This window comes from Anomaloglossus baeobatrachus, chromosome 4, assembly GCF_048569485.1.
Source record: "Anomaloglossus baeobatrachus isolate aAnoBae1 chromosome 4, aAnoBae1.hap1, whole genome shotgun sequence".
In the NCBI taxonomy this organism is placed as follows: domain Eukaryota; kingdom Metazoa; phylum Chordata; class Amphibia; order Anura; family Aromobatidae; genus Anomaloglossus; species Anomaloglossus baeobatrachus.
Genome location: NC_134356.1, coordinates 416033124 through 416046542, shown reverse-complemented (window position 1 = coordinate 416046542; position 13419 = coordinate 416033124). Strand labels below are relative to the sequence as shown.

Sequence of the window (13419 nt, the reverse complement as noted above, 5' to 3'; positions counted from 1 at the left end):
AATGCAGACCGGAGATCTGCGCATGCGGGGGGGGGGGAGGCGGCAAAGGCAGATACTGGAGGGAGGCAGAGGCTGAGACTGGGGGGAGGCTGGAGGGAGGCAGAGGCTGAGACTGGGGGGAGGCTGGAGGGAGGCAGAGGCTGAGACTGGAGGGAGGCTGGAGGGAGGCAGAGGCTGAGACTGGAGGGAGGCAGTGGCTGAGACTGGGGGGAGGCTGGAGGGAGGCAGAGGCTGAGACTGGAGAGAGGCAGAGGCTGAGACTGGGGGGAGGCTGGAGGGAGGCAGAGGCTGAGACTGGAGGGAGGCAGAGGCTGAGACTGTGGGGAGGCTGGAGGGAGGCAGAGGCTAAGACTGGGGGAGGCTGGATGGAGGCAGAGGCAGAGACTGGGGGGAGGCTGGAGGGAGGCAGAGACTGGGGGGAGGCTGGAGGGAGGCAGAGGCTGAAACTGGGGGGAGGCTGGAGAGAGGCAGAGGCTGAGACTGGGGGGAGGCTGGAGGGAGGCAGAGGCAGAGACTGGGGGGAGGCTGGAGGGAGGCAGAGGCTGAGACTGGGGGGAGGCTGGAGGGAGGCAGAGGCTGAGACTGGGGGGAGGCTGGAGGGAGGCAGAGGCAGAGACTGGGGGGAGGCTGGAGGGAGGCAGAGGCAGAGACTGGGGGGAGGCTGGAGGGAGGCAGAGGCAGAGACTGGGGGGAGGCTGGAGGGAGGCAGAGGCAGAGACTGGGGGGAGGCTGGAGGGAGGCAGAGACTGGCGGGAGGCTGGAGGGAGGCAGAGGCTGAGACTGGGGGGAGGCTGGAGGGAGGCAGAGGCAGAGACTGGGGGGGAGGCTGGAGGGAGGCAGAGGCAGAGACTGGAGGGAGGCAGAGGCTGAGACTGGAGGGAGGCAGAGGCTGAGACTGGAGGGAGGCAGAGGCTGAGACTGGAGGGAGGCAGAGGCTGAGACTGGAGGGAGACTGGAGGGAGGCAGAGGCTGAGACTGTGGGGAGGCTGGAGGGAGGCAGAGGCCGAGACTGGGGGAGGCAGAGGCAGAGACTGGGGGGAGGCTGGAGGGAGGCAGAGGCAGAGACTGGGGGGAGGCTGGAGGGAGGCAGAGGCTGAGACTGGGGGGAGGCTGGAGAGAGGCAGAGGCAGAGACTGGGGGGAGGCTGGAGAGAGGCAGAGGCAGAGACTGGGGGGAGGCTGGAGGGAGGCAGAGGCAGAGACTGGGGGGAGGCTGGAGGGAGGCAGAGGCTGAGACTGGGGGGAGGCTGGAGGGAGGCAAAGGCAGAGACTGGGGGGAGGCTGGAGGGAGGCAGAGGCAGAGACTGGAGGGAGACAGAGGCTGAGACTGGAGGGAGGCAGAGGCTGAGACTGGAGGGAGGCTGGAGGGAGGCAGAGGCTGAGACTGGGGGGAGGCTGGAGGGAGGCAGAGGCAGAGACTGGGGGGAGGCTGGAGGGAGGCAGAGACTGGCGGGAGGCTGGAGGGAGGCAGAGGCTGAGACTGGGGGGAGGCTGGAGGGAGGCAGAGGCTGAGACTGGGGGGAGGCTGGAGGGAGGCAGAGGCTGAGACTGGGGGGAGGCTGGAGGGAGGCAGAGGCTGAGACTGGGGGGAGGCTGGAGGGAGGCAGAGGCTGAGACTGGAGGGAGGCAGAGGCTTAGACTGTGGGGAGGCTGGAGGGAGGCAGAGGCTGAGACTGGGGAGGCTGGAGGGAGGCTGAGGCTGAGACTGGAGGGAGGCTGAGGCTGAGACTGGAGGGAGGCTGAGGCTGAGACTGGAGGGAGGCTGAGGCTGAGACTGGAGGGAGGCTGAGGCTGAGACTGGAGGGAGGCTGAGGCTGAGACTGGAGGGAGGCTGAGACTGGGGGGGAGGCTGGAGGGAGGCAGAGGCAGAGACTGGGGTGAGGCTGGAGGGAGGCAGAGGCAGATACTGGGGGGAGGCTGGAGGGAGGCTGAGGCTGAGACTGGAGGGAGGCTGAGGCTGAGACTGGAGGGAGGCTGAGGCTGAGACTGGAGGGAGGCTGAGGCTGAGACTGGAGGGAGGCTGAGGCTGAGACTGGAGGGAGGCTGAGGCTGAGACTGGAGGGAGGCTGAGGCTGAGACTGGAGGGAGGCTGGAGGGAGGCTGAGGCGGAGACTGGGGTAGGCTGAGGCTGGGGGGAGGCAAAGTCTGAGACTGGGGAAGAGAGGCAGATGCTGAGGGAAGATAGAGGCTGATGCTGGGGGAGAGAGGCTGATGTTGGGGGAGTGGGAGAGAGGGGCTAATGCTAGAGACAGAGGACAAGGGATGAGGGATAGTGCAATGACAAAATCGATTGGGTGGGGGGAGTGTAAGGACTCAGAATAAGAGGGGGCAGCATTGGGAGCTCATTGTGAAGAAGGGGCAGCATGTGTGGGATCAGTATGGAGTGGAGCAATGTAGGGGAGTCAATATCAAGAGTGAGGTAGTGTGTGTGGGGGGGGGTCTCAGCATAAGCGTTAGTGTGGTGGTCTTAGCATGAGTGGGGCAACATGAAGGTCTCATTATGGAAAAGAGGAAGGCAGCATTAGGAGCTCATGGAGAGGGACAGCATGCATGGGACATTGTGAGAAGGGGGCAGCATGCATGGGACACTGAGGAGGGGGCAGCATGCATGAGACATTGTGAGGAGGGGGCAGCATGCATGAGACATTGTGAGAAGGGGGCAGCATGCATGAGACATTGTGAGAAGGGGGCAGCATGCATGGGACACTGAGGAGGGGGCAGCATGCATGAGACATTGTGAGGAGGGAGCAGTATGCATGGGACATTGTGAGGAAGGAGCAGCATGCATGGGACATTGTGAGGAGGGAGCAGCATGCATGGGACATTGTGAGGAGGGAGCATCAAGCATGAGACATTGTGCGGAGGGAGCAGCATGCATGGGACATTGTGAGGAGGGAGCAGCATGCATGGGACATTGTGAGGCGGGAGCAGCATACATGAGACATTGTGAGGAGGGGGCAGCATGCATGAGACATTGTGAGGAGGGAGCAGCATTCATGGGACATTGTGAGGAGGGGCAGCATGCATGGGACATTGTGAGGAGGGAGCAGCATGCATGGGACATTGTGAAGAGGGGGCAGCATGCATGGGACATTGTGAAGAGGGGGCAGCATGCATGGGACATTGTGAAGAGGGGGCAGCATGCATGGGACATTGTGAAGAGGGGGCAGCATGCATGGGACATTGTGAGGAGAGAGAAGCATGCATGGGACATTGTGAGGAGGGGGCAGCATGCATGGGACATTGTGAGGAGGGGGCAGCATGCATGGGACATTGTGAGGAGGGGGCAGCATGCATGGGACATTGTGAGGAGGGGGCAGCATGCATGGGACATTGTGAGGAGGGGGCAGCATGCAAGGGACATTGTGAGGAGGGGGCAGCATGCAAGGGACATTGTGAGGAGGGAGCAGCATGCATGGACATTGTGAGGAGGGAGCAGCATGCATGGACATTGTGAGGAGGGGGCAGCATGCATGGGACATTGTGAGGAGGGGGCAGCAAGCATGGGACATTGTGAGGAGGGGGCAGCAAGCATGGGACATTGTGAGGAGGGGGCAGCAAGCATGGGACATTGTGAGGAGGGGGCAGTATGCATGGGACATTGTGACGAGGGAGCAGCATGCATGGGACATTGTGAGGAGGGGGCAGCATGCATGGGACATTGTGAGGAGGGGGCAGCATGCATGGGACATTGTGAGGAGGGGGCAGCATGCATGGGACATTGTGAGGAGGGGGCAGCATGCATGGGACATTGTGAGGAGGGGGCAGCATGCATGGGACATTGTGAGGAGGGGGCAGCATGCATGGGACATTGTGAGGAGGGGGCAGCATGCATGGGACATTGTGAGGAGGGGGCAGCATGCATGGGACATTGTGAGGAGGGGGCAGTATGCATGGGACATTGTGACGAGGGAGCAGCATGCATGGACATTGTGAGGAGGGGGCAGCATGCATGGGACATTGTGACGAGGGAGCAGCATGCATGGGACATTGTGAGGAGGGGGCAGCATGCATGGGACATTGTGAGGAGGGGGCAGCATGCATGGGACATTGTGAGGAGGGGGCAGCATGCATGGGACATTGTGAGGAGGGGGCAGCATGCATGGGACATTGTCCTCACATCATGCTGCTCCCTCCTCACAATGTACAGATCATATTTCATAATCGAGGAAGGTGTGGTGCATATACAGTAGTTTATAAGGGAGGGCAGTGTGGTGTTTATTAGGGGCAGTGTCACAGTCACAGTATATAAGTGGGGACGGTGTGGTGGGAATATTTTATACTCATGCTATGTTTTGATGTGCCTGTGGTGATTCCCATGGGGGGGGGGGTTCGTTTCTTATTGATACTTTTTAAAGTGTGCTACAGAGTAGATCTGCCTTAAACAGATGTCGTGTGCGAAAACTCAGTTTTACGTTGTCACTAAGGGGCGCGACCACTTAAAGTGCCTAGGGCAGCATGAAGGCAAAATACAGCCCTGCACACACACAACTACTCATTGCAGGAACTTAGCTTTATATCACAGTACCAGGGAATTGGGTGACATTTTACCAAGTCTCAGCCACATGTTGCACATAAAATCCGCACAGATATTACCCTGAGGTGCGGATTTTAATGGCGCAAGGTGACAAGATATGATGAGGATTTTCAGCACAAACTCATGGGAAAATCTACAAGTACGACCTGCGGATCATGAAACAAGATACACTGCAACAGATTTTTTTATATATGAGGCTGCTTTCACACATCAGGTTTTTGCTGTGCGGCACAATCCGGCGCTTTGCAGAAAAACGCATCCAGTTTTTTTTGCCGCCGGGTGCAGTTTTTCCTCAGACTTTTATTAGCGCCGGATTGTGCCGCATGTACTTGCGTTTGATCCGGTTTTTGACAGTTGCGTCAAAAATCGTCACCGCACAGGACGCAGAGAGAAACGTTTTTTGCCAGCGGCAAAAAAAACGCATAGCGCCGGGTGCGACATGGTGCATAATGAAGGCCTATGCACGCCGAATCCGGTGGCATGCATCAGCTTCTGTTGCAATGGACCTTTATGGCAAGGACAAGTCGACCGGGGAGTGCAGCAGCAGCTCTGCCCAAGCCACTTATTATATTACAGGTTATATTTACACAGAAAATGACATTTTGGGCCACATGGTGGGGAATGCTGGAGACCAGACACCTACAAGGAGGGGGGGGGTATATTGGATGGAGACCAGACATCTACAAGTGGGGGGGGGGGGGGGTGCATGCTGGAGACCGGACATCTACAGGGGGGGGGTGTATGCTGGAGACTGGACATCTACAAGGGGGGGGGGGGTGTATGCTGGAGACTGGACATCTACAAGGGGGAGGGGGGTGTATGCTGGAGACTGGACATCTACAAGGGGGAGGGGGGTGTATGCTGGAGACTGGACATCTACAAGGGGGAGGGGGGTGTATGCTGGAGACTGGACATCTACAAGGGGGGGGGGGGGGGTATGCTGGAGACTGGACATCTACAAGGGGGAGGGGGGTGTATGCTGGAGACTGGACATCTACAAGGGGGGGGGGGGTGTATGCTGGAGACTGGACATCTACAAGGGGGAGGGGGGTGTATGCTGGAGACTGGACATCTACAAGGGGGGGGGGGGTGTATGCTGGAGACTGGACATCTACAAGGGGGGGGGGTGTATGCTGGAGACTGGACATCTACAAGGGGGAGGGGGGGTGTATGCTGGAGACTGGACATCTACAAGGGGGGGGGGGGGTGTATGCTGGAGACTGGACATCTACAAGGGGGGGGGGGGTGTATGCTGGAGACTGGACATCTACAAGGGGGGGGTGTATGCTGGAGACTGGACATCTACAAGGGGGGGGTTCATGCTGGAGACTGGACATCTACAAGGGGGGGGGGGGTGTATGCTGGAGACTGGACACCTACAAGGGGGGGGGGGGGTGTATGCTGGAGACTGGACACCTACAAGGGGGGGGGGGTGTATGCTGGAGACTGGACACCTACAAGGGGGGGGGGGGTGTATGCTGGAGACTGGACACCTACAAGGGGGGGGGGGGTGTATGCTGGAGACTGGACACCTACAAGGGGGGGGGGGGTGTATGCTGGAGACTGGACACCTACAAGGGGGGGGGTGTATGCTGGAGACTGGACACCTACAAGGGGGGGGGGTGTATGCTGGAGACTGGACATCTACAAGGGGGGGGTGTATGCTGGAGACTGGACATCTACAAGGGGGGGGGGTGTATGCTGGAGACTGGACATCTACAAGGGGGGGGGGGGTGTATGCTGGAGACCGGACATCTACAAGGGGGGGGGGGTGTATGCTGGAGACTGGACATCTACAAGGGGGGGGTGTATGCTGGAGACTGGACATCTACAAGGGGGGGGTTCATGCTGGAGACTGGACATCTACAAGGGGGGGGGGGGTGTATGCTGGAGACTGGACATCTACAAGGGGGGGGTGCATGCTGGAGACTGGACATCTACAAGGGGGGGGGGGTGTATGCTGGAGACTGGACACCTACAAGGGGGGGGGGTGTATGCTGGAGACTGGACACCTACAAGGGGGGGGGGGGTGTATGCTGGAGACTGGACACCTACAAGGGGGGGGGGGGGTGTATGCTGGAGACTGGACACCTACAAGGGGGGGGGGGGTGTATGCTGGAGACTGGACACCTACAAGGGGGGGGGGTGTATGCTGGAGACTGGACACCTACAAGGGGGGGGGGTGTATGCTGGAGACTGGACATCTACAAGGGGGGGGGGTGTATGCTGGAGACTGGACATCTACAAGGGGGGGGGGGTGTATGCTGGAGACCGGACATCTACAAGGGGGGGGGGGTGTATGCTGGAGACCGGACATCTACAAGGGGGGGGGGGGGGTATGCTGGAGACTGGACATCTACAAGGAAGGGGGGGTGTATGCTGGAGACTGGACATCTACAAGGGGGGGGGGGTATGCTGGAGACTGGACATCTACAAGGAAGGGGGGGGGTATGCTGGAGACTGGACATCTACAAGGGGGGGGGGGGTGTATGCTGGAGACCGGACATCTACAAGGGGGGGGGGTGTATGCTGGAGACCGGACATCTACAAGGGGGGGGGGGGGGTATGCTGGAGACTGGACATCTACAAGGAAGGGGGGGTGTATGCTGGAGACTGGACATCTACAAGGGGGGGGGTATGCTGGAGACTGGACATCTACAAGGAAGGGGGGGGTATGCTGGAGACTGGACATCTACAAGGGGGGGGGGTATGCTGGAGACCTGGAGGGTGGGGGAATGGACTGGAGGCTCGGGGTGTGCAGACAGGAATCAGGTGTATCAGCTGCATCATGCACAGGATTTGACACTACCTGCAAGTCACGATACACAGCGCCAGTCACAATATCCACCACACAGACAGTCACACAACAGTTCTTACCAAAGGTGTCATGTGTGTACCGCCTGCGCCGCGTATACTCCCTGTCCAAAGACATGCCTGCTGCTCGTTACCTCTCCGGCTCGCAACTGGCACACACACGCCATCCAGCCCTCAGCGCTGCCTAAGAAATAAGATGACTGATGTGCGCGTGCGCAGACCGTGTAGCTCGGACGCACGGCGGCCTTTGTGGGTGTAGTTTTAGTTTAGGAGCTAAAGGGGGCGCAATGGAGGAAGATCTGGTGGAACATTGGAGCCGGGTTTTCTTGTTTTCTTCTCCGTGCACTAAATATTAGCGGTCACCGAGTCCAGTCCTGGTCGTGTTGGTCGGTAACACTCAGCTCATACTGTGACCTCAGTGCTTCATATTATTAACGATTTCGGCAAATTAATAACATCGTGAATGTGTTTTAACCCCTGAGTGACTGGGCGATTTTCTTTCTCTTCTTTTTTTTTTTTTTTTACTTAGCTTTCCTTTGTTTTTTCTCCCCTTCTTCAAAGAGTCACTTTAAAAAAAAAAAAAAAATCTTAAAAAATAAAGGATTTTTGTGGTATTTGCAGGAAGAGTTGTTGTTTTGAATGCTTTTATGATGTTCAAAATGACTTGGATTGAATGCAACATGGAAGGAAGAAAGTATAATTTCTCCTCTAAAATGTTGCTTTAGCCCCACTTTTTTCACTTTTAGGCTATGTGTGCATGTGGCGTAGTGTCCATGCTGCAATTTCTGCACAGATTTGGGCAGTGCATGTGCGCTTCAAATCGCTGCAGAAACACTGCATAAGGCCTAAGATACACGGCATGAAAATCGGTGCGAGTGGAGTGCGATAAAAAATCACATTCCACTCGGACCACTATTAGCCTGTGTCAGCGCACATGAGCGATTATTTTCTCAGCCCTAATCGGACCGAGAAAACAATCGCAGCATGCTGCGGGTGCAATACGATCATTGTTTCTCTCACAGGCATTCAAGTCTATAGAGAGAGAGAAAAATCGTACTGCGAGTGCAGGGTGAGAATGGCAATAGCCAGCTACGGAGGAGAGAGGGAGATAAATCCCTCCCTCTCCTCCTCAGCGCCGGTCCGCCCCTCATCAGAGCCGGCCCGCCCCCGCAGATGATCGCATGATCAGACCTCAGTCGCAGGGACACTCGCATGACACTCGGCTCTGCTGTACTGCCAGAGTGAGCCAAGTGTCATGCGAAGGCATCGCAGTAATCCCAGTGTGGCCCCAGCCTAAGGCCTAAGCCACACGGCGAGAAAATCGGTGCGAGTGGAGTGCGATAAAACATCGCATTTCACTCGGACCAATTCTAGCTTGTGTGTCAGCACACATGAGCGATTATTTTCTCAGCTCTAATCAGACCGAGAAAACAATCGCAGCATGCTGCGACTGTAATGAAAGACTGATTTCTCTCGCACCCATTTAAGTGAATGGGGCGAGAGAAAAATCGCACTGCACTCGCGGTACACCGGTGTACTGCGCATGCAGAGCGAGAATCGCAATAGCCGGCTACGCAGGAGAGAGGGAGAGAAATCCCTCCCTCCGCTCCTCAGCCCGCCCCCTGCAGGTGAGGTCCGCTCGCACAGTCGGACCTCAGACGCAGGGATACTAGCATGACACTCGGCTATGCTGTGCTGCCAGCGCAAGCCGAGTGTCATGCGAGCATCGCACTAGTGCCCCGTGTGGCCCCGGCCTAATGGATGCAGTGTACTGCAGAATAGATGCCGATTTCATGCGCTCGGGATAATGCCTCTCCCATAAACAGAGTGGGAGCAGCATCCAAAGCGCACAAAATAATTGACATGTTGCTTTTTAAACGCAGAGATTTTGTAAAATTTTTGACTCTCAAAACGCTGCGATCAAAAAAGCATCTTGCGCACGGATTTAGCATGATTCTCATAGACTTTGATTGGAAAGCAGAACGTATACATTTTGACAATGTGACGCTGCAGCTTAAAATGCTGCGGAAACGCTAGACAAAACGCTACGTGTGCATATAGCCTTACAAGGGAAAGAACGAAAAAAATGGACCCCGCTGTGGAGACACGGGGGTCAGTGGGTGCTCTTGTCCGCTGACCTGGCCGCCTTTAGAAAGACAGCATGGCCCAGGGCTCATCCCAACTGAATGCCCGACCTCATTAACCGTGGGCGGAACACTACTCAAACAACACAGGATGAGGGAATCACAATATTAAGACTTTATTGGATCCCCAAACAATTAACGCATATGGCACATAGCCAGCAAAACCACAGAATGTAAACGGCGACAGTTTCTCACCCTTCCGCTGGCTCACCAAGGATTAGAATGTCCGTGCCTCAGAGCTTCCAGGGCTACTTACTCCAAACCAGCAGCACCCTGCTTTCAGCGGGCACCCACCGAGAATGGAATAACGCCAGATTTAGGAAGATGGCTGAGGACCACAAAGCCAGTAGTCAGGTGCTTGGATTGTCCCAAGCTGGATTCCTTCCTTAGGTAGTCTTTGATATATCAGACGAATCCTTGCATTCGATGCTGAAGTCCATGTAGTAATCCAGGTTTGGTTATGGCTGGCCGATCGGATCCGCAGATCCTAGATTGGTACCATGTAGCAAGAGTCTACCCGGGCAATGCACAGTCCTCCTTCTTATACCCCTGAGCTATCCATTCAGACCATTGGGGTCTTCACAATTTGTGGATAAGACTGGGCTCTTATTGGCTAGATTTCAAGCCTGATACAAAATATCCCTAGTAGTAATGGTCTTTGGCAGAGACGAGGGAGAGACAGCTAAAGGCCACGTCACACTAAGCAACATCGCTAGCAACATCGCTGCTGAGGCACAACTTGCTAGCGATGTTGCTGTGTGTGACATCCAGCAACAACCTGGCCCCTGTTGTGAGGTCGCTTGTTGTTGCTGAATGTCCTGGACCATTTTTTAGTTGTTGCTCTCCCGCTGTGAAGCACACATTGCTGTGTGTGACAGCAAGAGAGCAACAACTGAATGTGCAGTTAGCAGGGAGCCGGCTTCTGCGGACGCTGGTAACCAATGTAAATATCGGGTAACCAAGAAGCCCTTTCCTTGGTTACCCGATATTTACCTTCGTTACTAGCATCCGCCGCTCTCACGCTGTCAGTGCCGGCTCCCTGCTCCCTGCACACATAGCCAGACTACACATCGGGTAATTAACCCGATGTGTTCTCTGGCTAGGAGTGCAGGGAGCCAGCGCTAAGCGGTGTGCGCTGGTAACCAAGGTAAATATCGGGTTGGTTACCCAATATTTACCTTAGTTACCAAGCGCAGCATCGCTTCCACGTGTCGCTGCTGGCTGGGGGCTGGTCACTGGTTGCTGGTGAGATCTGCCTGTGTGACAGCTCACCAGCAACCCGTGTAGCGACACTCCAGCGATCCCTGCCAGGTCAGGTTGCTGGTGGGATCGCTGGAGCGTCGCTTAAGGCCCCGTCACACTAAGCAACATCGCTAGCAACATCGCTGCTAACGAACAACTTTTGTGACGTTGCTAGCGATGTTGCTGTGTGTGACATCCAGCAACAACCTGGCCCCTGCTGTGAGGTCGTTGGTTGTTGCTAAATGTCCTGGGCCATTTTTTAGTTGTTGCTGTCCTGCTGTGAAGCACAGATCGCTGTTTGTGACAGCGAGACAGCAACAACTAAATGTGCAGGCAGCAGGAGCCGGCTTCTGCGGACGCTGGTAACCAATGTAAACATCGGGTAACCAAGAAGCCCTGTCCTTGGTTACCTGATATTTACCTTTGTTACCAGCCTCCTCCGCTCTCACTGTCAGTGCCGGCTCCTGCTCTGTGCACATTTAGCTGCAGCACACATCGGGTTAATTAACCCGATGTGTGCTGTAACTAGGAGAGGAGGGAGCCAGTGCTAAGCAGTGTGCGCTGCTCCCTGCTCTGTGCACATTTAGCTGCAACACACATCGGGTAATTAACCCGATGTGTGCTGTAACTAGGAGAGCAGGGAGCCAGCGCTCAGTGTGCGCTGCTCCCTGCTCTCTGCACGTGTAGCTCCGTGCGGTGGTAACCAAGGTAAATATCGGGATGGTTACCCGATATTTACCTTAGTTACCAAGCGCAGCATCTTCCACGCGGTGCTGGGGGCTGGTCACTGGTTGCTGGTGAGCTCACCAGCAACTTGTGTAGCGACGCTCCAGCGATCCCTGCCAGGTCAGGTTGCTGGTGGGATCGCTGGAGCGTCGCAGTGTGACATCTCACCAGCAACCTCCTAGCAACTTACCAGCGATCCCTATCGTTGTTGGGATCGCTGGTAAGTTGCTTAGTGTGACTGGACCTTTAGTGTGACGGTACCTTAAGTTACTATACATCGCATATAGCAATACACATAGTAATACAATGGGAGGTTCGCATAATTGATTTGTCTGGGTATCTGACCTTCACTGGCCAAGGTAATTACATGAGTCAACAAGAACTTTAACACTAGACTCCTAGGAGTCTTGTAGAAACAATGAGGGGCTTATCCCCCATTTATAAACAAGCTATCATCAGGTCTGGCTGAATTTTAAGAAACTTAACCCATGCTAGGCACTGACAGAGTCCATGTCGTCACATTCCTCCCCCTTCTTAATATTAGCCAGACAGGATAGGCTTCCGATCATCCTTCTCCACCTGTCGGGAAAGCCCATCCGCGTTTCCATGGTTCTTGCCTTGTTTATGGGAGATGGAAAAATTGTAAGATTGTAACGCCAGACTCCACTTGAGCAAGCGTCCGTTGTCCCCGGCAGTGCGATCTAGCCAACTCAATGGATTGTGGTCAGTGAGGACTGTGAACTCATTGCCATAGAGGTAGGGCTGCAATTTTTTCAGGGCCCAGACTATGGCCACGCTTTTTTTTTCTATGGTGGCGTAAGCCCTCTCTCGGTCCAACAGTTTCCGCTAGAGGTAAGCTATCAGATGTTCCTCACCGTTATCCCCCACTTGGCTAAGTACAGCTCCTACTCCTGTGTCCGATGCGTCTGTTTGGACGATGAACCTGCGACGGAAGTCAGGAGCAGTCAGGATTGGGCTCTGGGCCAGCCGGTCTTTCAACTGGAGGAACGCAGTTTCAGATTCTGAGGTCCAGATAAGGTTACGGGCATATCTTTTGGTTGTGAGGTCAGTGAGCAGTTTTGCTATGGTACTGTAATTGGGGATAAACTTTCGATAATAGTTTTTGGTTCCTATGAACGCGCAGACCTGTTTTTGGTTGATCAGGCGTGGCCACTGGGTAATGGCTTTTACTTTTGCAGGTTTGGGACGAATGCACCCACTTCCCACCCGAGTCCCAGGTATAGTACTTCGGCCATCCCCATTTGGCATTTGTCAGGTCGGATGGTAAGCTGGGCTTTTTCTACCCTCTGCAGCACCTGGGACACGTATTGAAGATACTCTTCTCAAGTGTCGCTGAAGATAGCGATATCATCCAAATAGGCCTGGGCATACCCCTGACATCCCTCCAGTAAATGGTCTACCATCCTCTGGAAGGTAGCCGGGGCATTCTTCATCCCAAAAGGCATGCTGGTAAACTCAAATAGGCCAAAAGGGGTTATGAAGGCCGATTTCTCTTGAGCCTCTTTTATGAGTGGGATCTGCCAGTATCCCTTGCTCAAATCGAGGGTAGATATAAACCGAGATCCCCTTAACTTATCCAGTAGTTCATCCACCCGGGGCATGGGGTAAGTATCTGTTATCATGACCTCATTGAGCCGTCTACAGTCCACACAGAAACAAGTACTCTTGTCCTTTTTTGGCACCAACACAACACTGGCAGCCCATGGGCTATGGGAGGGAACTATGACTCCCATATTTAACATGTCATCCACCTCGGCCTTTTTCATTGCCAACACAGGAGGGGGTCACCCGGTAGGCAGGTTGTCTTAGTGGAGTGGCTGCCCCTGTGTTGACATGATGCTGGACCAGGGGGGTTCTACCAGGCTGACTCGTCAACAGGGATTCATATGTTCCGAGTAGGTCTGATATCTGTCGCTTCTGTGGTGGACAAAGCTGT

At 55.4% G+C, this 13419-nt stretch overlaps 1 protein-coding gene across 2 annotated transcripts in view; it reads right to left on the bottom strand.

Annotated features, from left to right (window-relative positions):
• The window catches only part of LOC142301589 (uncharacterized), a 154027-nt gene extending 146486 nt beyond the window's left edge, over positions 1 to 7541 (bottom strand). For both annotated transcript variants that reach the window (XM_075342615.1, XM_075342616.1), the window contains exon 1: positions 7414 to 7541. In XM_075342615.1, coding sequence (XP_075198730.1) covers positions 7414 to 7468 — 55 coding nt within the window. In that variant the 5' untranslated portion in view covers positions 7469 to 7541. The remainder of the gene's footprint in view (positions 1 to 7413) is intronic.
• Positions 7542 to 13419: the final 5878 nt, after the last annotated feature.